This window comes from Cervus elaphus, chromosome 4 (assembly GCF_910594005.1).
Source record: "Cervus elaphus chromosome 4, mCerEla1.1, whole genome shotgun sequence".
In the NCBI taxonomy this organism is placed as follows: Eukaryota; Metazoa; Chordata; class Mammalia; order Artiodactyla; family Cervidae; genus Cervus; species Cervus elaphus.
The window spans coordinates 24,965,698-24,993,584 of record NC_057818.1 but is presented as its reverse complement, the minus strand read 5'-3'; the positions used below and the strand labels follow the sequence as shown (position 1 = coordinate 24,993,584).

Below are 27,887 nucleotides of genomic sequence, written 5' to 3'. Positions count from 1 at the left end.
GCCACTCAATTAGTGTCTTTATTCGTACTCAGTGATTTTTCCCACGGGGAAACTGTTGAAGGGACAGAAGGGGAAGGCTGGGCGGGGGGAGCCATGCCTTGGTTTTCCTCCATCCAGTGAAGGAAGTGACAGAGGAGGGAAAGAACTAAAGAGAGTGACCAAGGGGACCATCACGACGTGGACTGAGATGCATTGTGCAGTGACTTCAGACAACCTGAGTCCTTCCGTCGGCAAATGCAATGTCAAGTGGAAAAGTAAAAAAAAAAAAAGATCCAAAGAAAAGAACAAAGTGCATACAAAGCAAACTGCTAATGTGGGGACGGTTCTAAGGCAGCCAGCAGGGAGAAGGCCAGGTGTCTGGGGTGGTCACCCGGCCGTGCCCCTCTCCCACTGCCCCATGCCCGGCCAGGCTGTCGGGCCACCAGTGCCCTCTCGACATAGTCTCTGTTGGCTCCACGGGTGCTGTAAAGCCACAGAAGGTTGTGGAAGGAGGAGAGCCTGAAGCGTGGCAGCACCAAGGCAGCCCAGGCACGGCTGCATTGAGACTCTCAAGGCATCTCTTTGGGGGTGGCTCTGGAGGGCCGGTGAGATATGGAGGGGGAGGGACACCCAGGAGGGGTACAATCAGCACCTTTACTTGAGCACAGGGCAGAGCCACTCTAGGTTTTCTTAAATTACCAGGTGGGGGTGAGAAGGCTGAGTAATTACAGAACTGCGGGCTGCCCCGCCCACCCGGGTCCTTCCCTGGCGCTCAGGGCCCGGGGTGCAGCAGGTGATGGAGGGGCAGGCCCTGGGGGAGGCGGAGCCAGCTCAGCAGCCCAGCCAATCGGATTTGATGCTTCCGAACTTCACGCTCTTCAGACTTTGGTTCTCCAACTTCAGGTAATAGGCGCCCTTGAAGAAGTAGCTGTGACCTGGAAAGAGAAAGAGAAGAGCCTGTGACCAACCCATCCTCAGACATTATAGCACAGAGAAGGTTCCTGAGAGCTTTACAAGTCTGCCTGTCATAGGGAAGATGTTTTTAGTTTATAAGTTTTTGTGTTTTTTTTGATGTGGACCATTGCTAAAAGTCTTTCTTGAACTTGTTACAAAACTGCTTTTATGTTTTATGTTTTTGGTTATTTGGCCAGGAGGCATGTAGGATCTTAGCTCCCCAACCAGGGATTGAACTTGTACCCCCTGCATTGGAAGGCGAAGTTTTAACCACTGGACTGCCAGGGAGGTCCCTAGGGAGAAACGTTTAAATCAAAGAAGGCCCCTCTGAGGCTGGAGGAAGGAATTAAGCTCTCTGAGTCCCTGTTTCTTCATCTTTCAGATGTGGATAAAGACACCACCTCTTAGAGGTTATGGTGATGATAAAATGAGATGATATATGCTATTATTAATATAAATAATAGTACTGGGCTGAGTACAAGCATCAAGCTGGGCACTTTGCATTCCTAGAGGTGGCAAAGCAAGAGACTGCTATCCCTATCAGATGGCCCACATGTGGGTTTTATTTAATCCATACAAGTTTTCTGTTTTGTTTTGAATAATCTGGAAATTTCATATGAAAATATGGATTTCTCCCTTCTTTTTAAAAGAGCTAGAATATCTAATAACACTACTCCCCTTTTCTCTCTTTTTTTGGGAGGCCACACCAGGTGGCATGTGGGATCTTAGTTCCCCACCCAGGGATCGAACCTGCACCCCCTCTGCAGTGGAAGCATGGATTCTTAACTACTGGATTGCCGTCCCTGCTCCCCTTTTCTTGCAGGGCAGAGATCATCAGAAGCAGAGAAGCAGCTGTCCCCAGAAAACAAGCCATGTGCTCTCTCTGATGCTCCACAGACCACATCACTCCCTGCTGTCTGCCTTGCCTGCTTCACTCATTAATGCACCAGCTTGGCCCCTCAGGGATTTGGAATTTCTTACTCCTGACACATATGACCTCATTTACTTCCTTTCAACCCCCTGGCATACAGGAGGTGCTCAACAGATGTTTCTTTCTGAAGATAATCCTTAACCTGACACCTGGCTGTACTCTGCTTTTTCTTGGACATGTGAGAGGTTTAGTCAGGGCCATGTGCTTAGCATGTGATAAGAGCTCAAAGAGCATGTTTGTGAAATTTCATTGAAATCTCCTCTAAAAAGCCAAACTGGACTCATTTCCAGGGCCCTAGAGACCTCCCAGAAGACTCCTCAGGAATCTGGTTTCCAAACTCCAAATTCTAGCCTTTGCTGGTTTGGTTGTTTTATGCAGCAAAGGAACAGAGACAAATGGACTATCTTTGCCACCAGAGCATCAGGGCCTGACAAAGTTGGTCCTGTCTCAAATGGAGCCATCCTTCTGCTAATGGGAGGCAGTCACAAGGCCTCCTGTGGAACCCAAAAGGGCCTGGATCAAACCCCAGAATGAATCCAGGGCACCGAGCCCAGGTTTCTCGCCCCCGGCAGGCCTCCCCTCCTCCCCGCTCTCTGGCTCCAAGCTCTGCAGCTGTGAGGGGCCTTTCTGGGTCTTACTGCCTGGAGCCGGCTGAGTGAGCAGAGGTCAGGGGTCTGGATGCCTTCCCAGCGCTGGGCTGAAGGGGCTGGTTTGTTTTCCCGGGGCGCCGCCTGCCTCCCCACACAATGAGGGAGTGTGTGCTGGTGAGGAGCGGGGCCCTGGCTGGGGGCAGGGAGTCCTAGAAAGCGGCCAGAGGCCTGGGCAGCTCACCCCCGCCCTGCAGGTCCAACACAGCATCCAGGTTATCAGGGATGGCGTTCCAGGCGTCGGCGATGAGCTTGGGGAAGCCGGGATCCATTTTCTTCTTCACCTCATTGTATCTGCAAGGAAAATGGCCGTGGTGAACCAGTGGGCCTCCGTCAAGGCCAGCCCTTCCCCAGCGTGACCGGAGGGTCTGACTGATGGCTCCTGGGTGAGCCTGGGAGGCCAGCTCTAACCCTTCAGGGAGGCCCCTGACTGGAGCTGAGGGGCAGGGAGTCAGACCTGGGTAAATCCTAATTCCACGACTCACTCATTAGGTGACTTGGGACAGTCCCGTAAAAATAATCTTATAATTACTGCTAACGTTTAAACAGTGTTACCCACCTTCCATATACTTTCTTAGTCAATCCTTATGGCAATCCTATGATAGTTACTACCATAATACTCATTTTATATACCAGAGGCTTAAAAAGGGGACCCAGTTTCTAACTGGGAGTCCAACTCAGGCCTGTCTGGCTATAGGATGGCAAATTTCTCTCTGAGCCTCAGTTTTACCATCTGTTAGATGGGCTATATTTAATGTATTGATATTTAATTATCATATATATGAAATGGAATAACACATGCAAAATGCCTATCACAGTATCCGAGAAATGTTAGTTCCCTTAGAAACTCTGATCTCTGCAAACAGCAAAAGCTGCAAACAGCGTACAAACAGCACTGGACCAGGAGCCCAGAGACAAGGTCCTGCCCATCACTGCTCGGCTTGAACAAATGCTGCTGCTTCATCTGTCAAGTGAGTTGATAGTCCACATCTTGGGCAATGATCTCGTCTGGGACATGAGGTTACAGTACAAGGTGGTGCATGAGCTCCCTGTGAGTCACAGACCAACTTCCTGTCATCTCAGTCCCAACGGCAGCGCCCAGGGCAAGTGGTTATCCGGGGCTCTGCCTTTAATTTGTGTAAATACCTGGAGTATTAGTTGGCATATTCCTTTCCTGGCCAGCAACATCTGTCTTTTTCATTTTAATTTTGGGAGAACTTTTAAAAGGCTGGGGTCATTTTGATTCCACTGCTTCTCCACTTACACTCCATCCACTTATTATTCTGCAAATATTTAATGACCTTCCACTATGTCGCTGTGGATATTGTAATAAACAAGATAAAATCTTGCCCTCATGGTGCTAATTTTCTAGATAGATCTGTGTTTTGAATCTCATTCTGGTGACAGCCCAGTACCAGCCTCATAGCTGTCTCTTTTCTTCCCCACAGCCAGCTTGACCACCTGCAATCCCAGAGGCCAAAAACACCTTCCCCTCTGAGCCCCCTTCTATAGGAGTCTTCCCCCTCTGCCCATCACCCTCAGAACTGCCAGAAATGCCTTCCATAATCCCATCTCTGTCATGAGACTTCTTGCAAAACCTAACATGCTTCCTTGTGACCTGATTTACCAAAACCAAGTTTCCCAGCTTGGGAGGATTCCAGCATCCCATCCACACCCCCTCCAACTACACTCTCTGGAGTGACAATGGCTTGGAGCTGGTGTGCCCTTGAACTTGCCCTCACTTCTTTCCCACTCTACCCAGAGGGCAGGGAGGGCAAGAATCAACTGAGGCTCAGAGAGGTGAACCAATCTGCTTCTAAGTTCTTTTCCTCCAGGAAGAATATAGCATGGAGGCATTGGAAGATGCTGGCTCTGAACAGGACCATATGTCTTCACACTCTGTCCCCAGAGCTTCCTCCTACAGTGTTTCCTGCTCACTGGGACACTTTTTGAAAGGTTTCTCTGTGACCCTCTGACCTTCTCCTCTCTGGCTGTAGAACTGTAGTGTACAGTAGGTGTTACGAACACAGATATTTGTGTCCGAGATTTTTCAAAGGTATATCCTTGAGGCCACCTGGAAAACACAGCTAATAATAGTGGTTACCTTAAGTGAGAAATACAAGTGAAATGCATGGCTCTGGGATGTGGTACAGGGCCCATCATGAGAACCATCACTATTTTATTTGTACATGTTTATATCTCCTCCCTTCATAATACTGTAAGTTCCACCAGGCAGAGAGCAACTATTTCTTTTTTCTCCTTTTTTAAAAAAAGTTCTGTATTATATTCATTTCTTTGCCATGTGGGATTTCAGTTCCCTGACCAGGGATCGAACCCATGCCCCCTGCATTGGAAGCAAAGAGTCTTACCCAGTGGACCACCAGGGAAGTCCCAGAGAGAGCCTATTGCTTGACCACTATCTTCCAGCACCAAGGTAAATGCCTGGCACATAGGAGATACTGAATGCATTTTTCTGGGCTTAGTGAAAGCTTCTAGAAGCAAGGGCTGAGCACTCCCTGGAGTTGTCCAAGCTGGAAGTAGCTCCTTGTCCTGTATCATTCTGGAGCGATTTCTCCTTTTCCAGCAAGGAGGCCTGGGCCTCTGTAGATTCTACCAGGACCAGTGTCTCAGGCTCATTAACTACCTCTCCTGGGAAAAAGAACTGTCTCCTTTAGAAACCCCACCCAGAACCTCCAATAGATGTTTCAGTTCTGCTGCTTTTAAGGAAGATTTACAGAGCTTTCCCTGTGGCACAGGCTGTCTGTCCCAGATCTAGGCTTCGGCAGGTAGGCTTGCTATTGAAAGGGACTAGAAAGCAGGTAACTCTGCCCAAAACCCAGCAAGGTGCCTGCACATCCTGAGCATCAGTGTGTGTGTGTGTGTATATGCGTGCATATACACACATATACTCATGATTACACATGGACACGTCTGTTCCCATATGTTTACATTCACAGTGTGTGTTGCAGGATGATTATAAATGTCCTTTCAACACTGATTCAAAGACACTGGGGCTCTCTGATTCTAAGATTTGGAGATGCAGTAACTGCTGTGCCTAGATGCCTTTCCACACAGTATGTGCATGTGCCTGGGAGTGTTACGGAGCCTGTGGGCGTAGCGCTGTGGTTTCCTGGCTGTTTCCTTTCCTGAGGCTTGAGATATCAATCAGCTTAAGTTGCTAAGTATCTTAGCAATATGTCTGGAATTCCACCCTGACACGGCAGCTGGGGACATAAACAGCTTCTGAATGCAGGGCAACTGGGGGCAGGTGGTGGGGAGGAGGGGGGAGGACAGCGAACTCTGGAGGGAAGCAGGATTGTTCCAGGGGTGGCAAAGGTTCAGATGCAGACACAGGAGGAATGTGAGAATGCTAGGATGCAAAGAGGAAGACCATCCCTTCTCCACTGACCCAATGACCCTGAGGGTACACTGCTGGGGGCCCAGGGTTAGAAGGCAAAAGAAGCAGTTAAAATCCTATAATCTACGTAATCGGCGGCCAACACACTTGCCTACAAATAACTTAGGCAAGTTAGTTCATCTCTTTGGACCTCAGTTTCCTTATCTAGGAAATGGGAAGATTTATAATGAAACTCCTGAGATCCAGGCTGCCTGTCACTAACCTTTCCTGGATATTGGACTCCCTGGCCCTCAGCCCTGACCGTGGTCTCTTAGAATCAGACCCTTCCCTTTAGTTTTAAAATTATTTTTAAAAAAATTTATTTATTTGGTTGCACCGGGTCTTAGTTGCAGCATGCAGGATCTTTTTCAGTCTCAGGAGGCTAGATTTTTAGTTGCAGCATGCGAACTCTTAGTCATGGCTGTAGGATCCCTGACCAGGGATTGAACCTGGGGCCCCTGCATTGGGAGCATGGAGTCTTAGCTACTGGACCCACCAGGGAAATCCCTATACCTTTCCCTTAGATGAGCTGGGGCAGAGAGCTACATGTTTCCAAACTGGCTTCCTGCCAGCCTGCACCCACAGCCAGGGGGCCTGTGGAAGCTGGGCCACAGGGAGCTGCTGCTTCCAATAAGGCCAGATTTGGGTGCTGGCTCCTGTGAGTACCCATCTCAGTTTTCATCCCGTGTTTGCCCTCTGCCATCCCTGCCTCCACCACTCCCATCTCTTGAGACCCCACTACCTCAGGTACAGTGTAGAAAAGTGGAGAATAGCATGTTCTCTGGGAGCCAGAATTCCAGGGTTCAAATCTCAGCCTGCCACTACTTGACTGTGTGACATTAAGCCAGATACTTAAACTCTCTGAACCCATATCCTCACCTGTAAAATGGGAAGAATAATAATACCCACCTCATACATAGGATCAGAGTAGCAGCTATTATTTTTATTTTTATTACCCCCTTCTTCAGTGAGTCACCCTAAAATACAAAGCTCCAGACCAGGCAGTCATGAGCCCAATCCAAAGACGTCTGAGCAGGGAAAGGAGGCCCTAACCAGAACTGTACCAGTAACGTGCCCAAGAATGGTTCGCCCTTTGGTGACTGGTCAGAGGGCCCATAGCCCTGGCGGATTAGAGACCAGAGAGGGAGCGTCCACAGCCCGCCAGCCTCTGAACTCAACCCAAGAGGCTCAAGGCCAATGTCTTCTCTCTGTCGACACGGCCGGCGGTGCGGCTGTCCTTAGCACCGCCCTCCCTTACCTCCAGAATTTGTCTCCGGCGAAGATGTATGTCTTCTTGTTCTTGCTCCAGTTAAAGGCAGCATCCACTTTCTGGACATCACGGGGGAGCCCCAGGCTGGTCAGTGGCTTGGGGTACCCTCGCTCCAGGGTACTGGCTGAATAGACCCAGTATTCGTTCCCTGGGGTGAAATAGAGGGTGCGTTGGCAGCAAGTGCCCAAGGCTGTTCCTCCCACCACCAATCTGCCAGTGACCCCACTGTGGCCTTTCTCAACGGGGACATGAGTTCTGCTCACTTCGGGATTCAGTGCCCAGAATCAGGGCCTCCATTTAAGGCTTCACAAATTGGTTATGGAAAGTCCCTGGCCAAGAAGGTGAGTGGGAGTGAATCCCACCCTGGCTTCACTCATCAAGCCAGAGATTCTAAGTGCCATGATTGCCGCGAAGAGGCGCCTTTTTCTAATTCGCACAAAGGTCCCCTGTGAGCCAGCAGCTGCCCTGGTCACTCTGGGATGGAGGAGCTGGGGAGTCCACTGGTAAGCACATGCCCACAGTGCTGTCTGAGCCTTCAGCGTCAAGGAAGCTGTCCCTATGACCGCATCTCAGCCTTCACCCCCCAACCACCACAGCCCTTCCTGCGGCCCCTCCGAACAGCCTGTTTTTCTGTCTCCCCTCCTGGTTCATGAGCTCCCGGAGAGCAGGGGTTGCAGCCCTGGCACATGGGAGTTGCTCGAATAAAGAGTAAAGGAGCAAGGTTTCCCAAATGTTACCCATATGGCCCTGCTGTTGTTTAGTTGCTAAGTCACATTAAACTCTTTTGCAACCTCATGGATTTGTAGCCTGCCAGGCTGATCTGTCCATGGGATTTCCCAGCAAGAATACTGGAGTGGGTTGCCATTTCCTTCTCCAGGGGATCTTCTCGACCCAGGGATTAAACCTGTGTCTCCTGAAATGGCAGCTGGATTCTTTACCACTGAGCCACCTGGGAAGCCCATATGACCCTACCTCAATGATTTTTACCACTTAGAGAGACTCCTCACGGGCCTTCCTGGTAGCTCAGTGGTAAAGAATATGCCTGCCAATACAGTTCAGGAGACGCAGATTTGATCCCCGGGTTGGGAAGATCCCCTGGAGGAGGAAATGGCAATCCACTCTTCCTTGGGAAATCCCATAGACAGAGGAGACAGAGGCAGGCTACAGTCCCTGGGGCTGGAAAGAGTCAGATACCAACTAAACAAGAGTCTCCTCATACTATTACTTAACTCAACATTCTGCTTTCAAGGAATTCATTTTGAAGTCTACAGAAATAAGTGTAAACATTAAAAATAAAAACAAATCCGTGTTTAAAAAATTCTCACTAAAACTGTCATCTGCCAAAGGCACCAGCATTAGGAAGGTATTAAAGACAGTAGCACTGAAGTGTCATTTTCCTCTGGAAAACGAATCAGAAAGATTGAAAAATAAGTAAAAGGTTACTGAAATGCTCATTCTGTGAGCCCATGATGGTTGATGCTGGATGTCTGAACCAACCTCCCAGATGATGGTTGAAAGAGTGGATCTGTAACCGAGAGGGAGCACCCCCCGGTGTACAGGAATCATGGTACAGCGCCCCCTGGAGCCGAGGGCCAAGAGGCTCCCCTCCCACAGACCTGCAAAGAACACCGCCTTCTCCTCCTGTGGGTCTTCGTACACAGCATCGATCTTTTCCGGTAGCTCAGGCCAGAATGTGGCTACCAGCAGGGGCCCTGTGGGCTTGTCACGTGGTGTCACGGTTCTCCAGATGAACCTGGGTGGGGGAAGGGGACACAGGAAACCACACCCTCAGTCCCTCGGTAGCTGTAACCACACATGCCTCCCCAAGCCCACTCACAAACATCCCAGGACAATTCCTTGGCTGGGTAGCAGGGAGGCAAAGTCAAAGGAAGGGTGGAGAAGGACTGGAGAATGAGCAGAGTCCCCTCAGCAAGACACCAGAGCAGAGAAGCAACCACTTTGCTCCCCCTCCTGCTCCCTCCTCCAGGAAGCCTTCCCTGACTACCTCTCTCTCCATATTGTGCTCTCCCCGCTCTGAGTCTCTCAAAACTGGCAATACCAAGGGCCTGTAACAGTAGTTTGATTGTTGTTGTTTTTTTTTAAAGTGTTTTATCTTTCCTGCCAGATTAGAAGTCAATTGAGGAAGGAGCTGATGGCACTCAAAGGCATTTCCCGAATTGAAGTGATGGATTCATGCACTTTGGCAGGAGTAATAAAGTGTGTGTGCATGCTCAGTTGCTCAGTCGTATCTGACTCTTTGCAATCCCATGGACTGTAGCCTGCCAGGCACCTCTGTCCATGGAATTTTCCAGGCAAGAATACTGGAGCAGGTTGCCATTTCCTCCTCCAGGAGTAATAAAGAGCCATCATTTATTGAGGGCCTACTAAGTGCCAAGCACTTCATGTGGCTTGTAAAATGTCAATCTTACAATATTATAAAATAATATGCACTCTTGGTGGTCTAACCAGCACCTATTATTTATTTCCCTATAATCCTTCCTTACAAAATACCCACACTTATGGTCCTTCCTTTCCTATAGATAGATCCAGTCCCCATTCTAATGAGTTTAAGCTACCTGTTCTCAAAGTGAGATCTCCAGACCAACACGTGGAACTCATTTGAAATGCAAATTATTGGGCTCCACTTAGGACCCATGAATCATACCCTCTGGGCTTGGGGCCCAGTAATCTGTGACTTAAAAATCCTTCCAGCCGATTCTAATGCGTGCCAAAGTTTGAGGACCACTGATCTAATCCTATCAGAGCTTAGCATTCCCCGGCAACTGTTATTGATTCAGCAGTGGCCATATGTCCTATGTTGGCACAATAAGATTGAAGACATACACTTGTTTTTCACATCTGGAGATCTCTCTCTCTCTCAATTGCTCTTCTGCTGCATGTGGGCAAGGAAGTTTACAGCCCCAATTGCCATTGGAAGTCATCGTGTGACCCCAAGGGACGCAGCCTTAGGACGAAGTCAATGCCAAGGACGGTAGTGGACAAAGAAATCACTGAATCCGTGACCCTCTTTCCGCCCCTGGAGGTAGCCCTACCCCTGGACTTTATACCACGTGGGAATAATTTCTTTCCATTGTTTAAGCTGGTTTGAGTTGGGATTCTTTGTTACTTGCGACCAAAACAACCTGATACAGGAAAGTACCATGATCCTTACTTGGCAAATGACGCTCAGAGAGGTGGTGGAATTACCAGGATTCAAATCCAGATCTGACTCCAAAGTTGAATTATCCTTCAATACTGCCTTTCTAGTCCCCCACAATGCCCAGAACCAATTTCTGCTTATGGTCAGTGTTTAAATACTTACTGATCAATTCAAGGAGCCCATTAAACACTCATCAACTTCCTTTTGAAAGAAAGTGGGATGTGTCAGACCAGGGATGGCTCCGACCTGGGCCCAGGCACCACACCCTTTCCCAGCTCTGTACTCAGACCCACCAGTGTGGTTAAGGTCTCCTTAGAGAGAAGTGCAGCAGATCAAGGGTGGTGCTGGAGTGTGGGTTCCCTGGGCTCACCTCCTCCCCATCCCTGAAATGAGGGCTGCAGGACACACTGAGATCTGTTGTTCCATGTCCTGGTTTGGGCATTCGTGGACTGATGGACCTGACTTCTCACTGCATTATGGGTCTCATCTCCCTCTGGATTCTAGCCATCTATCTCCCTATTGGCATCTGCCCCACTCCTCCTATTCCTCCCCCCCCAGTGCCTGGAGCAGAGGACCCCCTTCACAAGAGTTTGTGGAACATCTTCAGCCTCACCAGGCTCTCCTGGGATAAGCCAGTAACTTTCGCATCTCTCCAGTTTTGTTCTTGCAATTCCCTCATCTCAACCACGCTCCCACCCTGCCAGCCCCATCACGTCCACCTGCATCTGCTTCTTTAATGTTCCTGCTTGGGTATCACTTCACCTGCGGAGCCTTCCTGGACTCAGATATGTCCACAAAGTGTTGTGCTAATATCTCTGCAGTCACGTCTCTTTCATTCTGCCATGACGGTCCTCTCTGCCTCTGTTCCCTAAACCAGATGAGCGGCACTCAAACTTTAATGTGCATCAGAATCATTGGGAAAAAATTTTTTTTCTTTTTTTGGCTGTGCCTTGCAGCTTGTGGGATCTTAGTTTGCTGACAAGGGGGTGAACCCTCGCCCTTGGCAGTGAAAGCACAGAGTCCTAACCACTGGACCACCAGGGAATTCTCATGGGGAAATTTTTTTAAATGCACATGCCTGGGACCTATTCCCAGAAATTTCAGTCAGAGGGCCTGAGGGTGGGGGCAGAAACTTTTAACCCTCACACTCTAAGTGATTTTTGTTGGGAAGATTCATTGACCTTTTTTTGAGAACACTAATCTAGGCATTGGGCTTTCCTGGTGGCTCAGCGGTAAAGAACCCACCTGCCAATGCAGGAGACGTGGGTTCAATCCCTGGGTGGGGCATATCCCCTGGAGAAGGAAATGGCAACCCACTCTAGTATTCTTGCCTTGGACATGCCATGGACAGAGGAACCTGATGAGTTATGGTCCACAGGGTAGGAAAAGGATCAGACACGACTTAATGACTAAAACAACAATCTAGGCATTAAACAGCCCCTCTGCCCACAGCACAAAACACCTCACCCCCAGATCCCAAAGTTTAGCAAAGTATTGGCACAGGAGAAGTCAAGTAATTGTTTGTCAATAAGAACAGCTAGTATGATTAAACACACTTAGTCTGTGTCAGGCATTGTTCTAAGCACTAAGCTCATCTAACCCTTAAAACAGCCCTATGAGATAGGTTGGACTATTAATCCCATTTTAGAGATGAGTAATTTGGGAAGTAAAAAGCAGATACACAATTAGCTTACCTATAATTGTGCAACAGGTTAGTAGCAGGTCCAGGATTCTAACCTAAGCAACCTGGCTCCAGAACCATTCTCTCAACTATTATGCTCTATGGATGGACAGATAATGAATGACTTGATGATGCACATGAATACATAATGATGATGGATGGACAGATAATGGATGGATGGGTGGATATTAGATGATAGATGCATGATGGATAGGTAGAAGAATGGAAGGATGGGTGGATGGATGCTTTAATGTAGTTGTAGATTTGTTGCCTGCCTCCAGGACAGCTGGGTGATTCACAGCCCTGGTGGATTGAGTGGGGGCCTTTATTTATAGCCTGAAGGACACCACCTCTCTGCCTGTGGTGACTTATTCCCTATACATAGAACATTTGAGGTCAAGGCCATTCCAGGAGAAGGTCTGTGGTAGATGGAATCATTGTTCCTAATTCTTCCCTCCATCCCTGTTTTAGAAATCTACATCCATGTGTGAGGTCACACGACTGTGCAGTACCATCCCCAAGAGTGGGCTTGGCCATGTGACTAGCTTCAGCCAGTGAAGCTATGCTCACTCAAATATGCTCAGAGTGGAGGCTTTAAATATATTTGTGTGGTCTGATCTGGCCTCCTGTGCTCCTGCCATCTGTCACGAGTAGCTGCTAACCCCAGGAGAAGGAGTGACATGCAGACCATCCCTGCATACTGCAGCCCGAAGCCAAGACACCGAGGAGACCCACAGGCTAGGAGACAGCACAGGAAGTGCCTGTTGCGATAGCACCAAAATCTGTTGGACATGCAGCAAAAATGGGTCTCATACCGGCCATTCTGTGAAGCCCCCAGTGGGGTCCTTGAGCAAGAGATGGGAGCATGAGAATAATGGAGATAGGGCAGAGGGCAAGGAAGCCAGCTCCTACACTCACCGGTCCTTGAAGAAGAAGATCTCCCCACGGATCTGAGAAATGCCGTCGAAGACGATGTCCTGTTTGCAGAGCTCAGGAGTGACGGGGCCCAGGGTTGGGGTGGGGCCGGTGCCAGTATCAATGTCAGGGGAGGCCCCTGGGGGAAGACACCCGACCTCAGACTCTCCCCAGCCCCAGGCGTTCTCCCCCACAGGCTGAGCCCCGAGACTGGCCCACCCAACCTGCTAATGGTCAGAAGAATAGTATTCTGGCCTCGGTATCAGCCCAGGAAAGACAGGGGGATGAGGCCTGGACTTGGAAGGAAGACTGAACAGAAACCAGAATTCTGTGGTCCTTCACCTTGTATGAATGTTCTTCCCCGACATCCCCTGAATCAGTCCTCTCTATATCCATCCCTAAGAGGTAGGCATCGTCTTTACTCCCATTTTACAGATGAGGAAACTGAGGCCCAGACAAGTTTGTATATGACCTGCCCAAGGATTTAAACCCAAAGCCCAGGTTCCTGAGCCCACAAAGAGAGTCAGAGTGGTCAGAGGGGAGACCATGTGGCCAGCACCGAGGGTGTGGCAGGCACCTCCTTCACTCCTGAGGGTAACCAGCCACAGTTTAGAAGTGAGGAAAATGAGTCCAGAGAGGTAAAGACTGGCTCCATCCCTTGAGCTGGTGAGTGGCAGAGGTGATGCTCGAACCCGGAGCCACGCACTCTACTGCAGTTCTTTCCCAAGTCCTATGCTCCCCACACTTTGTCGCTTCAGAACCACTTTCACGATTTCAGCCTTGTCTAAGTATCACCAGTACTATTATATGTTGATTTATTTTTAAAAACGGAGTCACTTTGTAAACTCTGGTCTCATTGTAAGCATTAATATACATAAATCAATGGTTTCAGGTACTAGCTGTACTGATCCTATTACACGTTAAAATAAAAGAATTGTTTGGAGAACTAGAAGCTTTGCACTTCTGTATCATTAAGGTCATTCCAGGTGCTGGGAATTTCTACCCTGTATTTAGCTATTAATACTTCTCCTGGATTCTAAACCTCACTTGGATGCGTGAGTCTTGTTGACCTTGGGGCTAGAGGGTTCCACCTTTCTCAGACCTCAGCTGACTCGCCTAGAAAACGGAGAGCCCATTTCTGCCCCACCTGCCTTGCGGCGTGGCTGGGGAGCCAAGGGAGGCTCAGACACTGGTGTTATTTGGAAAGGAAAGGGCTGTCCGAGGGCCCGCTTGGAGTGATGCTCCAATATCCCCAGACCAGGTTAACACTCCTGCCCTTGTCTCCTGCAGTCCCAGACCTGGCTGGTTCCACCCCCTGGCACCTCACCCCCAGCGACACGATCTCCCCAAACCCCTGCCCCAAGGACCCCAAGCTGAGGCTTACCATAGAGTTCTTGGATGCCCTGGATGTCATCGTGGGACAGGCGGAAGTTCTTAGTATAGGTGTAAATGGGTGCCATCAGGGCTCCAGGGTCCTGTGAGTGCTCCAGCCCCATTGCATGGCCAAACTCATGGGCTGCCACCAGGAACAGGCTGTACCCTGAGGGCCGTAGGGACAGGAGCGGGTCAGAAGGACAGGGAGAGAGATAAGAGAGAAAGTCAGACCAGGGGATTTCCCTGGTGGTCCAATAGTTAAGACTCTGGGCTTCCAATATGGGGGGCAGGGGTTTGATCCCTGACAGGGGAATTAAGATACTACATGTGACTCGGTGCAGCCAAAAATAAAAAGTAGTAGTAGTCAGGCCTGGCTCCGACAACTGTGACATTTGAGGACATCTCTATGGTATGGTTCAGAGCATAGAAGTGGCACATATTGATGTTTTCTTCTTCCGAGAATTCTGGGGTTAACAGACTGTACCTTTTACTATCAATTAGAGTCAACCCAGGTCCCCTCATCCCTTTCCATGTAGACTGCACATGTGCTATAGAGAGGAGCATGCAGTACTGGCAAGTCCTTTACTTAAAGGACCATGTGTTTAAAAATCCCATTTCCTGGCTCTTCATTTTCTCTATAAAGAACAAGTGCAAAACCTGCTCTGCAGAGTCTCCAAAGAGGAAACCCTTGGTCCACCATTTCTTCCCCAGGGGAAGCTGTAAAAAGATGCTCACTTGGAGTGGTTGCCCAGGCTCAAGCCAGACAGTGGGCAAACCCCATTGTTGCACTCGGTTGTGTATCGAATTGTGTCGCTGCAAAGACACATTCAGGTTCTAAGCCCACGTACGTGTGGCTGTGACTTTATTTGGAAATATTGTCTTTGCAGACAAATTAAGCTACAAGTGAAAATGAAGCCATACTGCAGGAGGGTCCCCCCTTAATCCAGTGTGACCCACGTCCTTAGAAGATATATAGAGACGTACATGGTCAAGTACAGCAGAGGCAGAGATTGGAGTGATACAGTCTCCACAGAAAACGTAGCCTTACCCACACCTTGATTTTAGACTTCTAGATGACTCCAGAAGTACAAGGGAATAAATTTCTGTTGTTTTAAGCTATCTGGTTATGGCGCCCTAGGACACTAACACGGGCTTCCCTGGTGGCTCAGTGGTAAAGAATCCACCTGCCAATTCGGGAGATGCAAGTTTGATCCCTGGGTGGGGAAGATCCCCTGGAGAAGGAAATGGTAATCCACTCCAGTATCCTTGCCTGGGAAATCCCATGGATCAAGGAGTCTGGAGGGCTACAGTTCATGGGGTCACAAAAGAGTCGGACACAACTTAGAAACTACACACAGCAAGAGGACATTAATACACTGCATCCTCCCCCAACCAAGTACACTATACGTGCTCTGGAGCCTTAAACCACTCCGGCAGGTGGAGAACCCCACCTTTAGATAGAGGCTGGAGCAGAGCAGGTAAAATCAGGGTAAGTCTTAGCATGGCACTTGAGGGAGGATAAGAAAAACTCCCTTGGCCAGCCTGTCAGCGGGCATTCTCCAAGTTCCATCTCAGTGAGAGTAAAAAAGAAGAAAAGTAACTTAAAAAGAACCTGCCCTAATACTGGCTGGCCCGAGCCCAGCATTCTCACCTGGTCACCTGGGGCCTTGATCCCAGTAACACTGGGCCCTGCAGCCTAGAGAGACTCCCCGGTGCCCCCAAGGATCCTGTTCACTGCAGGGACCACACAGTAAGGTCACAGCCTGTGTCCTAGCCACTCTCTCGTTCAAGCCCGTGAGCCCTGGAGGGCAGAGAGCTGTCCCTGGCAGCTGTGTTTTCAGCACCCAGTACTGACAAGGACCCCTCCATTCACAACCTGGCAAAGGATAGTGCCCATGGGGCAGGGAGGGCCGTGAGGGCTTCCCCATTCTGCGTGGAGGGTGGGGAGAGCAAGGCCGAGGCGCCTACTGTATTCCTCTCTTCTGCCCACCCAGCTCCCTGAAGGCAGCTCTCTGCTGGAGTGGAATGTCTCGCAGGAGAATCATCTCTCTGGAGCAGGGTCCCTGCATGCAGCACTGAGATGTTTGGGGGTGTGACAGGCCCACCGGGACGGGTAAAGAGGTGGGAGGGGAAAGCAGCACCTGCTAGGGAAAACTGACTCCCACCCAGGAACTGGGCACTGGGATGGATCGGGTCTTATTGTGGAGGCCACCTCTTTGCCCAGAGAAGCGGGGCTAAGCAGGGAAGCGGTCCCCACCAGGAACGGGCAGAGTCACTACTGAGTGGGAGGGTCGGCAGTAGAGATGCCGGTAGGTGGCAATGGCACCTACCTATGCCAGGGCAGGCGGGTGTCTAGGGGGCGGTGCCTATGGCTGAGGTGGGTGGGGACTCTGGACGGTTTCCCCGCCCACACATGGGCGGGGCCGGATGTGCAGCTTCTCCGCCCTAAAGCCAGGGCTCCTCATACCTTGGTCCGGGCAGAAGCCCCACTTGCGGTCATCGTCGTAGTTGGAGGTGGTCGCACACCACAACTTCCCATCACTGCGGCCAGCGCTGGTGCAGCTCTCGTGCTTGTTGCCCAGGAAGGTGAAGGGGAAGACACATGGGGCACCTTCCGAGTTCCCGCCCACAGTGGACATGGCTGTAGGATCAGGGACATGGGTCAGCGGGAGGCAGGCGGTCCGAGGCCACCACCAGGAGCAACGACAGGACACGGACATTAACAAACCAGACTTACTGAGTGCTCCCTCAGTCCGGGCCGCTGGGTCAGGGGCTTTATACCCATCTCACATCCTGGCCCCCCTTAAACAACCCTGTGTGGTAGGGACCCTAGGTCACCTCCTACTGCATAGATGGGAAGACTGGAGCTCAGAGGGATTAAATAACTTGCCTAGGCAGTGCTGCTAAGAAGTGGCAGGGCTGGGATGCAAACCCAAGCAGCCAGACTCCAGAGCTTTTTAAATTAGCTTTCCATGGGTGGGGCCATGGGGGGGCCAGAGGGAGCTGGGCAGAGCTGAGGGTGCCAACACCCCTTCCAAGACCAGGAGCTCCATCACACATGGTCCAGTGGGAGACTTACCTGTGTCCTCTGCAGAGAGTAGGGACTTGGCAAATATCTGTTGGAGGAAGGAAGGGAAGGAGGGAGGGAGGGAGGGCAGGCGTTCTTATTGAAACACAAAGATCAAAAGATACAGACTAAGACAAAGAGAGGCAGGGAAGAGAGACTTTGAGATGAGAGACAAAGACCAGGGAGGCTGGGAGAGTGCAGGTCATTCTGAGCAAGTCCTGGGCGGACCTGATCTTAGGCATCACCAGCCGATTCAGCTGAACTGGCCATGGGTGTCCATGCTGGGCCAGCCGCTGAGCGTCCTGACTAGCACCCCCTGTCCTGGGGAAGCGGGGTGGGGAGGGCGCTCTCGTGGGTTTGCTATCAGAGGGTGGGGAGAGGCACGACACCCACCCGTCTCTGGGCAGAAGCCATACTTCTTGTCACGGTCGTAGTCCTCCGTGGTGCCACACCAGCGGTAGCCGTCCGTGCGGCCCTCCGTGGTGCAGCCGTCGTAAGACGTGCCCTGGAAGCGGAACGGGAACTTGCAGGGCTGTCCGTCAGCATTGCCACCCATGGTGAACAGGGCTGGGGTGCAGGAGAGAGGGGGAGGGTACAAATGTGAGGGAGATTGCCCACCTGCTCACCTGAGCATCCACTGGGCAGCACCTGTGTGGATGCAGAGCTGGCTGCCCACGCCCACTCACACCAGGGAAGTTGTAGCATTGGTAACATATTAAAAAAAAACATCTATACTGGTTGGTAAACTGTTGCTTCTCTGAACTTCTGGGGGTAAATACTCCTTCCTCCCTTGCCAGCCTCATCCTTTTCCTTGGACCTTATGGACTGCCCCGCTCTGCCCCAGCAATAAAATAGTTAACCCCTGGCACATAGTGGGGGCCTCCAAACCCTACCCCAGCCCCAGGGTCACCATCTACTCTGCTTGGTTGATATATGCATCCCTGCAGATTGCTAAATATATCATCCAAGGTGGGCAGGATGGCAACATCTTTCCATTTGACCAAGAGGGAAACTGAGGTTTGAAGAAAGCTGGCTCCAGAACTACTCATGGCCACCTAAATGGATGAGGGTTGTAACTGAGAACTATGAAACACACTGATCTCCATCTCTCCCTTCCTCACGCTGTCATTCACGCTTGCGCACACAGAGAAAACTTCACCTCCTTTCAACCCCAGGCGTTTTCCCAGATGCTGTGGTCCCTGCAGGAGGGAGAGGAGAGGGAGGGCGGGAGGGGGAGGTGGTATCTTTGCGAACTTTTTAATACACACGCCAGGCTCCCACTCTGACCGCCCCAAGACATGGGCCATGACTGGAGGGTTCAGGGGAGACAGTGGGATTAAGAGTCTGGGCTTGTCTGTCTTGGGTTCTCCCCCTGCTGCCCCGCACCCTCATCCACCCGAAGCTACAGAATGGTGTGTCTTTGGATTTGCCAACTAGCAAAACCACAAGTGCGTAACAAGGACCATCTGTGAACAACGGTGCCAGAGGTGACCTCACCAGCCCCCGTTAACTCCACCATGGCCAGAATCAAGCCCAGTCCCTGGCCACCCCCACAAGTCTCAGGGCCCCTTACCCTCATGCTCCCCTCTCCCCAACCCAGTGACCTTCTCCTGGAACGCCAGAAACAAGGGGGCTGACGGAGAAGACAAGTTGCCTTGGTGGCCTCGAAATGGGAAAGGCGAAGTGTTAACCTCGATGGAGACTAGTCTCCACCTTTGGCTTCCCATCAGCGGCATTTCTACCACCCAGGAAGCCCCCATCTCTTCCCAAATCCTGCCCCCAAAGAGATGGAGGGAAGCAGACACTGACTCAGCAGTCAGGAGGGGCTGAGTAACCAGAACCTCTGCCCCAAGACCCAGACACGTGCATGTTGTGCGTACTTATATCTGGCTAAGGACCAAGCCAATGGTTAATGTCCAGAACAGGGAAAAACCCTTCCTCAACTTATGAATTACAGCTGTTTCCCTTCTATTATCAAGACATTCTGTTCTAAACACAGGGGTTGACACATGGGAGGTTAACGCCATCCAAATCCCTACTGGGAAATGCAAAATACATTAAATATTTTTGGTTTTAAATACTTCTGACTTATTAATAGCCAATGCCTTGAACTTTACTTAATAAAAAGTACTGCATGAGTTTTGGGTACTAAAAGTGTAAACAGGAACACATTTAACTAGCTCTTTGTTTCTTTCCTTCTGTCAACAGGGCTGGTACCTAGGGTTCAGTTGCAATAAAGTCAGAAAGATTCACAAACGTGTAAAATTACAGCTAAGAAGACAGAGGTATCTATAGATCAAGGAGTCTTTATGGGCTAGTAAGAAAAAAGTATTTTAAAAGGTTTTGGATTTTTTCACATTTTCTCCATATCTTCTCAGTTTTCAACCTCCTGAATCATTAAACTTGATGACTTGATAAGAGTATAAGGTTATATATGCTGTCCTTTCATGATTTCTGATTATGAAGTATGTCAAGGATAAATTAAAAAGAATTGAGTGTATATGTCAATACCCTCTCCCTTTAAAAAAAATTTCCCTCTACATTGTTTCAAAATATCTAGAGCTTATGTCTCAAGCACTGACAAAAACACACACATAAATACTAGGTCAAACCTAATGCCTTTGCCAAGACCCAGAGATGCAGCCACAAGCAAAGACAGATGGAGACCAAGAAAGGCAGATGGAACAGCCTCCAGACACACACACTCAGAGTCAGCATCAGAACCAGAAGCAATGCCTGAAATCCCCCAGGTCGGTGTCCCCAGGTTGGGTACCGGCCTTAGTACCAATCCCATTGTTAGGCTTCTGATTCATCCCAAGGCTCTCCTCAACCCTTGAACCTCCAATTCTGCTAGAGGGTAGAAAGTGATTCTCAAGAGACCCACTGGGCACTTTAATCATTCTAAGTTCATTTTAATGTATGTTGGAAAAAATAATTAGCCCATCAAACTGATGAGTTCATAAATATTGCTATTGGTGAGACTTAATAGCAGGAATCGATTAAATCAAAAGAGGAATCGATTTAATTGAAGTATTAAGTGAATAATGGAACAGATGAGAAGGGCCCAGTGATGGCTCACACCGGGACGTGGGGGCTGAAGGAAGTTGAGGGGACACTGGGTGATTGGCGGTGCCAGGCCTGGGGGTGTGGAGGCCTGAAGCCAGGAGGACACTCACCTTCATGGGGGCAGAAGCCATACTTGCCGTCCTTGTCAAAGTTGTAGGTGGTGGAGCACCAGAGGAAGCCATCGCTGCGGCCCGTGTCTGTGCAGCTCGTGTACTCCTTCCCGTTGAACAGGAAGGGGAACTTGCAATACTCCCCATCAGCATTCCCGTACTTCACACGGACCACTGAGGAGCCACACAGGGTGGAGGGTGAATCTCTCTAGGCCTTTCTTTGGAGACCAGGATTGTGACTCATCGGGGTGTGTGACCTCCCTCCCCTTCCCATCTGAGCAGATGGATGGGTCTACCAGTTGCCAGGGAAGCCACAGTCTTTGTTGCTAGGTGACAGGGAGGCATGCGGAAAATCGGCGAGGAGGCTCTGGCATGTAGATGGTCCTATTCTTACCTTGTCCTTCTCCCAGGGTCCACAGCTCATCGTCGTCGAAGTGGGAATCTCCCCCAACTCCAGGGCCCGGGGCGAAGGCATGAGCCAGGAGCCCGTCTTTGCCATCAAAAGGGTACCCATCTCCATGCTCTGAAACACACTGGATCTCAGCTTCTAGCTCCCCCACTGGGGGCTGAACCCCAGCTGCATCTCATCCATGGTTGGGGTCCTTCAGCCCATCTACCCTGTGTCCCCTTCCCTCACCCTGTTGGCTTATCCAGGACTGAGGACACAGCAAGCCAGTAGAGTGTTGCTGACTTCACAGTCAGCATCCTAGGGTCTACACTACTCCCTCAAGTCTACACAGCCCTCAGAATCTCTACCACCAACCTTCGTTGTCCATACCACTGTTGATGACACTACACCTACCCACATACCTACACTGCTACACCAGTCTCCTCGCCACCACCTTCATGTCCCCAGGGTCTATACCAACTACCTTCACATCCTCTCTTAGCCGTATCACCTCTCTTCAAGTCATATTTTTCCCAAAGGCCACAACACTAGTGCTCATAAACACTTTGCCACCCAGGGCCATACCATCTACCCACATACCTGCACTGTCTCCTGTGCTACTTCCCCTCATCACATTCCACTCACAACGTCTACACTGTTTACCTTCCCGTCTACACTGCTGTGTTCCCATCCCAACCCACACGGTACCCTAGACCCCGGCATCCAATCTACTTGCTCTCATGTCTACACTGGTCCACTGTATCTGACCCAGTTTCATATCTAGAGGTCCTCAGCGTCTACGAGTGTCATCCAACAGAACTTCTTGCCATGATGGGAATGCTCTTTGTCCAACTTATTAGCCTCATGTGACTACAGGGCACTTGAAATTTGACTAGTGACCAAGAAACTGAATTTTAAATTATATTAATTGTAACTAATTTAAGAGTAAGTAGCCTTGAGGATCCAGGGGCTACCACATTGGACAGTGTGGGGAGCCCATTTGCTTTTAGTTTCACGCCATCTCCAGGGAGTCAGATCATCCACTTCCCATCAATGTGGCTTTCCAATGTCTGCTCCAGTCTACATCACTCTAGAGTCTGCATCTTCTGCCCTCCTAGCTAAGCTGGAAAGGAGACACCCCCAGGCCTCTCTAATATCCAGACTGCCCCTTTACACTGACCCCCATGCGCCCCTCCTCTGCCTACCCCAGCGGCCGAAGTTGATCATGATGTCAGCCTCTCCATCATGGATCCGAGAAAACCGTAGCGGGGTCACATCACTCCAGACTTGGAAGGCACGAGCGAAGGCATCATCCACTGTCTGGGGGTCCAGATCAGGTGTGTAGCCAATGATCCTGGAGGTGGCAAAAGCATGTGAGTGTGTGCAGGTGTGCAAAGGCATGTGAGTATGCCTAGGCCTACAAGTGTGTACGGATGTGTGCAAGGGTGTGTATATGTGACTGTGTGTGAGTGTGCACAGGTGTGTGAATGTGTGCATACATGTGACATGTATGTGTCTGCATGAGTGTGGATGCACATGCCGGCATGTGTGTACATGTTAAGCAGAGCTTCCTAGGAGAAGAGCCCACCAGAGCACCTCGAAGTCCTGCAGAGCCTTAGATCAATCCATATGGATAGGAATGTAAACAGTGCATTCCAGGACCCAGCCCAGAGATGTCACCCTTGGAGTGCAGCAGGAGCCCTACAGAACAGAGCTCTCAGCCCAGTTAACAACCAGTTACAACTCTATAGCATAAAACCCAATTATCAATAGCAACCAATGAGCAAGTTCTCGTTACCCATCCCAATAACCTCATTTAATAATGACAATGACTAGTATTGATTATGGGCGTCTGTGGTGGCTCAGATGGTAAAGAATCTGCCTGCAATGCAAGAGACCGAGTTTGACCCCTGGTGCGGGAAGATCCTCTAGAGAAGGGAATGGCTACTCCCTCTCACTATGTGCTAGACACTGTGAAACCCCTTTATATACGCGGTCGACTTCCCAACCGACCCATCAATAAGGTTTTGTTTTAATTCTGTTTTACAGAGTGGAAAGCCAAGGGTCAGAGCACTGAAAAGGAAGTAGTTCAATGCCCCACAGCCAGGAAGGGTGAGACTCAAGTCCTGGTCCGTTTGACTCCATTCCTAAGAACTTTGTACGCAAACTCCTTAGGATGCCAAGTCCTCCCAAGATCCCTCCTGGGTCCCCAGAGAGGGGAGAAGACCACGCCCAACGAGACACAGTGTCCCTTGGACCAGGGCCCGCCCTGCCTCCCACAGCCCTGCCTTGGCACCTGTATGTGATCTGGTTCTTGTCCCACTTGGGCTTTCGGGGGAAGAAGTTGTAGTTGGCCACGTCAGGGTTGCCGCAGCGCGGCTTCCGCATGGTCTCAATGGTGCTCTGGTCCAGTTCACCTGTCTGGGGTAACCCGAAGAACTTCTGCATCTTCTTCAGGGTGTCCTTCAGCACAAACAAGTTACAGCTCTCCTTAGGGCAGCCGTAGAAGGTGTTTAGGTATTGCTGGAAGAAATAAGGACCCCGGCACAAACAGCCACGTTAGGATGGTATAGTATTGGCCAAAGGAATCAGCACTGGGTAGAGTCCCAGGTTCCCAAACCACTAGCTAAGTGACATACACACTCCCAGAGGGCCGCACACTCCCATTAGCCGAGTGACATACAAACTGTAGATAGTGTGGTTTGGGAGTACAAGTTGGGTGCTCACTATATGCCCAGGTACTGATGTCAGCATGTGTTAACTCATTTGATGCTCATTGCAGGGACTTCCCTGGTAGCCCAATGGATAAGACTCTTTGTTTCCACTGCAGGGGGCATGGGTTTGATCCCTGGTCCAGGAACTAAGAACCCCCAACGCTGTGCAGTGTGGCAAAACAAAACAACAAAACTGCTCATAGCCTCTATCATGTAGACATTATGACTATCTCCATCACACAGAAGAAGAAACTAAAGCACAGACAGATTAAGAAGCTTGCCTAAGATCACCAGCTCTCAAATGGCAGGGTTGAACTGGGACCCAAGTAACTGGCTCCAGAGCCCAGGCTTAGAACTGTTACCTCTCTACTACCTCTCTTTACCTCCATTGTCTCTTTTAATCCACCAAAACGCTGATGACAGGGGGATTATTTCCCTCACTTTTCTTAAAAGGGCTGTGTGCCCTGGGCTCCAGCAGGGGACAGACCTGGGTTCAAATCCTGAATATGCCATTTTCCCAAAGAAAACAGCTCTGTTCTCAGGGACTGTGCAGCTGGCTCAGTTCAAATGGAGGCCAAAACCAAACAGTCCCTTGCAGGGGGTCAGAGACCAATCAGTTCATCTATTTATTTGACAAAACTTTTTGACCCCTAACAGGTGCCAAGCCCAGTGTTACTGGGCTAAGGGTCGAGTGGTGAGCATGACAGATGTTTCTAGTATCAGTCTAGGGTTCAAAACCCAGTATAGGGAGGCTGATGGATCACAAATAAGTGAAAAATTAAATATGTGATAGGAATGGTGGGGAGAGCCAGGAGACCTTATTAATGGGGCCCTAACCTTGTTTAGGAGGGTAGTTAGGAAAGAGGAAAGAAAGGGTATAATAATATTAATAATAAACGATAATAATAACATACAATGACTAACAGTTATTGAGTGTTTTCCATGTCCCAGGTACCCTTCAATGTGTCTAAGATGACCTCTCCTTTATTTTCCTTTATTTATTTTTTGTGGTCATGCCACGAGGCACACAAGATCTTAGTTCTTCCACCTGGGATCCAACCTGTGCCCACTGCAGTGTAAGCATAAAGTCCTTATCACTGGACCACTAGGGAATTTCCTAAGATTATCTCTCCTTTAACCCCAAGACAGGTACCCTTATTACCCTCGGTTTGCAGGAGAAGCTCAGAGAGAAGTCACTTGCCCTAGATTTACTAGGCCAGTTGGTTAGTGCACTCCCGATTTGAAGTCAGGTGGTCTAAGTTCAAAGTTTGGGTTCTCATGCCCTCCAATGCATGCCTCTGGGCAACTTGGACCTCCATAGGTTGTAGAAGGTGTGGGGATCCAGGTAGCTTTGTGACTGATGCTCCAAAGCTCCACTTTCACCCCCAACCACAGCCCCATCATTATGCAGACCAGCTCCATTTGTCCACAAAAGGCAGAGACCTAGATGCTGGAAAAGGGGCAGGGGTGGTGTCATAGCTTGAGAAGGAGTTCCCCGGGTGATCAGGTGACCAAGGGCGTGACGATCCTGTCCTGGACAGTCTGGGGAGAATAAGGGCTTTCTAAGGCGGTTGACTTAGCGACTAAACAACAACAACAACAAAGGGTGGTTGAAGCAATTAACAGAGCAGATGTGCGCTGGAAGGAACGTATTGAGGGGCCCAGACCCAGCCGGAGTCTGGGTCTGGGGACCCAGGGGGAGGGGCAGTGCCCCTCCGCTGCCCCCATCCCTGTTTGTGCAACCTCTTGGCGGAGATGCCCCTCGCGCCAGGCGCGCGCTCGCAAAACATCTGAGCTGCAGCTCGGAAACCCGCCAGGAGGGAGGGCTGCCTGGCTGCTCTCCCACCCTAGCCGGGCTCAGTCCGCCCCCGCCCCACGCGCCGGGGCCCTCGCTGCCCCTCCCTCCGCCCTGCTGGCCAGTTCTCTCCCTCCGTCGGCCTACTCCTTTGGAGAAGTTCGAGGAAACTTTCTGAAGTCCAACCCTTGACCCTCGTTACCAACTTGTTCATTGAGCCACCGAGAAAAGATGCGCTGGTCGCTTCCCATCGGCCCCAAATACTTGCCAAAAGGACCCCGGAGAGGTTGGTCCAAGGGCGCCTCTCCAGATGTGTGCAGAAGGTTCCCAGACATTGGCCAAAGTTCTGCTTTGCCCAGAGCTCCCACCCCCACGTGTGCAAAGGTTTAACCAAATTGTGTGTCAAAGGGCCCCTCTTCCCTAAGTCCCACAGGGGTTTCAAGGATCCTCCACTGTTTGCAAAAGAGACCCCTTCAGGCTTTTTGCCAAAGTCCTCCCAGGACGTTGGCCAACTGGCTTTGTCAGCCAACCCCCCCCCCCCCAAGTGTCCAAGAATTGTTTACAAAGCCGCCCCCTGTTGCCAAATCCCAGATCCTTGTTATTTGCAAAAGTGGCCCATTCCAGCGGTTTGCCATAGCACCTCGGTTCCTGACCCTGCTGGTGGCTCGCCCCCGCTCTGGGTCCTGAAAGTTGCCAAGCTGTTTATCAAAGGCCTTCTCCTCTTAACCGCAGCTCCACCACCCTCCTTCGGCGGTCCAAAGACCACCCCGCGCGGTTCATGAAGCCCCTCCCCCACGCTGTAAGCCCACTGTGGGGTGGGGGGAGGGGTGGCCCTTCCTCCCGCTCCAAAGTTTCTCCAAACTTGGTTGGATGAGGCTAGCGTCGCAACTCACCACAGCCAACTCTTTGTCCGTTTTGGGGGCGACATCGCCAGGAAATTTGATGATGGGCGACGGCGCGGCGGCGGCGCGGCCCAACAGGCAGCCCAGGACGCAGAGCGCCCGCAGAGGGGCGGCCAGCGCGCGCCGGGACACTCGCGCCTCGGTCATTGCGCTCCCGGGCCCCGCGCGTCGCCCGGGGGTGGCTGGCTCGGTGCGTGTGGCCGCGTCGCCGCCTGGCTGGCGCCTGCTCCCCCGCGCGGCGCTGCGCTCCGAGGGGCTATTCGACTCGGTCTCCTCGGCTTTGCCCGGCTCAGCAGCGCATGGCCCGGCCCCCAGCCCGCTTCGCCGCCGCCTGCTCTCGCCCCGTCCTGGCAAAGACTTTTTATGTTTAAAGCTCCAGATGCGTAGCCTCCAGCCACCGCCGGAGGAAGTCTGGATGCAGCGGAAACAGGGGCGGGCAGCCGCCAGATGTGGCCGGCTGGGCTGGGAGGACGCTGGCAGGGCTGCGGCGGGTGGGGTGGGGGGGCGCTCGGGCCCGCCCCTCTCCGCCCCATTCCCCCTCTTGCCCTCCTCCTCTTCTCTCCTTTCTTTTCCTTTCTCCGCCTTCTCTCCCCTCAGCTAGCTGCTTTGGGCCTCTGTGAGCACCATCAGTGCGCGACCTCCCAACCTCTGTACTCCCCATGGGGGCGCAAAACCTAAGGACCCCCGCGGAGAAACATCTGGCGCGACCACTCTAGACTCTCGACGTCCTGGGGAGCAGGACTGCCGGCACTCCCGGGGCGTGGGTCAGAGATGGGGAGGAAGGGTCAAAAAGAGGTGATCAGCCCGCACCTACAGATCATCAGAGCAAGAGCGTTTAGATCATTAGAGATGGTAGGAGAGAGATGAGAGAGATGCAAAGAGGTACAGACCTGGAAACAAAGTGAAGGGTCCTCCCCCTCCTGCCCTCCTCCCCCCCTTCCCTCCTCCCCTCCTTTCCTTCCTTCTCGGCGCCCCCACCCCCCTTCCTTCCCTCTTCCCCTCCTTTCCTTCCTTCTGTGCATGTTTAAGCATTTACTCGGCCTCAGGCATAATGCTAGGTGCTAGACATTCACTGGGAAACCCAGCAGTCCTGGTCCCTGTCCCTGAGGAACGTCCCCTTCCTCTCCCAGGAAGGAGAATTCACTAATTGCTAAGCTGTGATGGGAATCTTCAGCAGGTGTGGGAATACCTGACCTCAGTCCCTAAACTAGCACAGATGGTCAGGGGAGGCTTCCTGGAAGAAGTGACTTCCGGGCTGGGATCTGAAGACACGGACATGTTAGGTGGGGTTTGGGGGTGGGAGGGATGGTGCGGGATGGTCTGTGCTGACCTTAGTTGCTCAGTCCTATCCAACCTTTTTCCACCCCACAGACTGTAACCTGCCAGGCTCACCTGTCCATGGGGATTCTCCAGGTAAGAAAACTGGAGTGGGTTGCCATGCCCTCCTCCAGGAGATCTTCATGGTCTAGGGAACATCATTTACAAAGGTCCAGAGATGAAGGACAGCAAGTTCCCTCTGTCTGGAAATTGGGGGTGA

At 51.0% G+C, this 27,887-nt stretch overlaps 1 protein-coding gene across 1 annotated transcript; it reads right to left on the bottom strand.

Annotated features, from left to right (window-relative positions):
* MMP2 (matrix metallopeptidase 2) lies at positions 1-26,842 on the bottom strand. Its single transcript, XM_043898500.1, has 13 exons — positions 26,342-26,842; positions 23,236-23,462; positions 22,145-22,293; positions 20,946-21,074; positions 20,552-20,725; positions 17,769-17,942; positions 16,776-16,949; positions 14,319-14,474; positions 12,938-13,073; positions 8,795-8,931; positions 7,167-7,326; positions 2,696-2,805; positions 1-914 (listed from the first exon to the last, which is right to left on the bottom strand). The coding sequence occupies exons 1-13, from the start codon at positions 26,495-26,497 to the stop codon at positions 811-813; spliced, it is 1,986 nt and encodes a 661-aa protein (XP_043754435.1). The 5' UTR covers positions 26,498-26,842; the 3' UTR covers positions 1-810.
* Positions 26,843-27,887: the final 1,045 nt, after the last annotated feature.

Bases quoted from the DNA above. Each gene is read 5' to 3' on its own strand.
- MMP2 (XM_043898500.1), bottom strand. From the start codon at position 26,497: ATGACCGAGGCGCGAGTGTCCCGGCGCGCGCTGGCCGCCCCTCTGCGG. The intron at 13,074-14,318 runs GTAAGCCTCAGC...GTCTTCCCCCAG, and splicing joins GGGCATCCAAGAACTCTATG to GGGCCTCCCCTGACATTGAT. The intron at 8,932-12,937 runs GTGAGTGTAGGA...TCCCCCACCCAG, and splicing joins ATCTTCTTCTTCAAGGACCG to GTTCATCTGGAGAACCGTGA.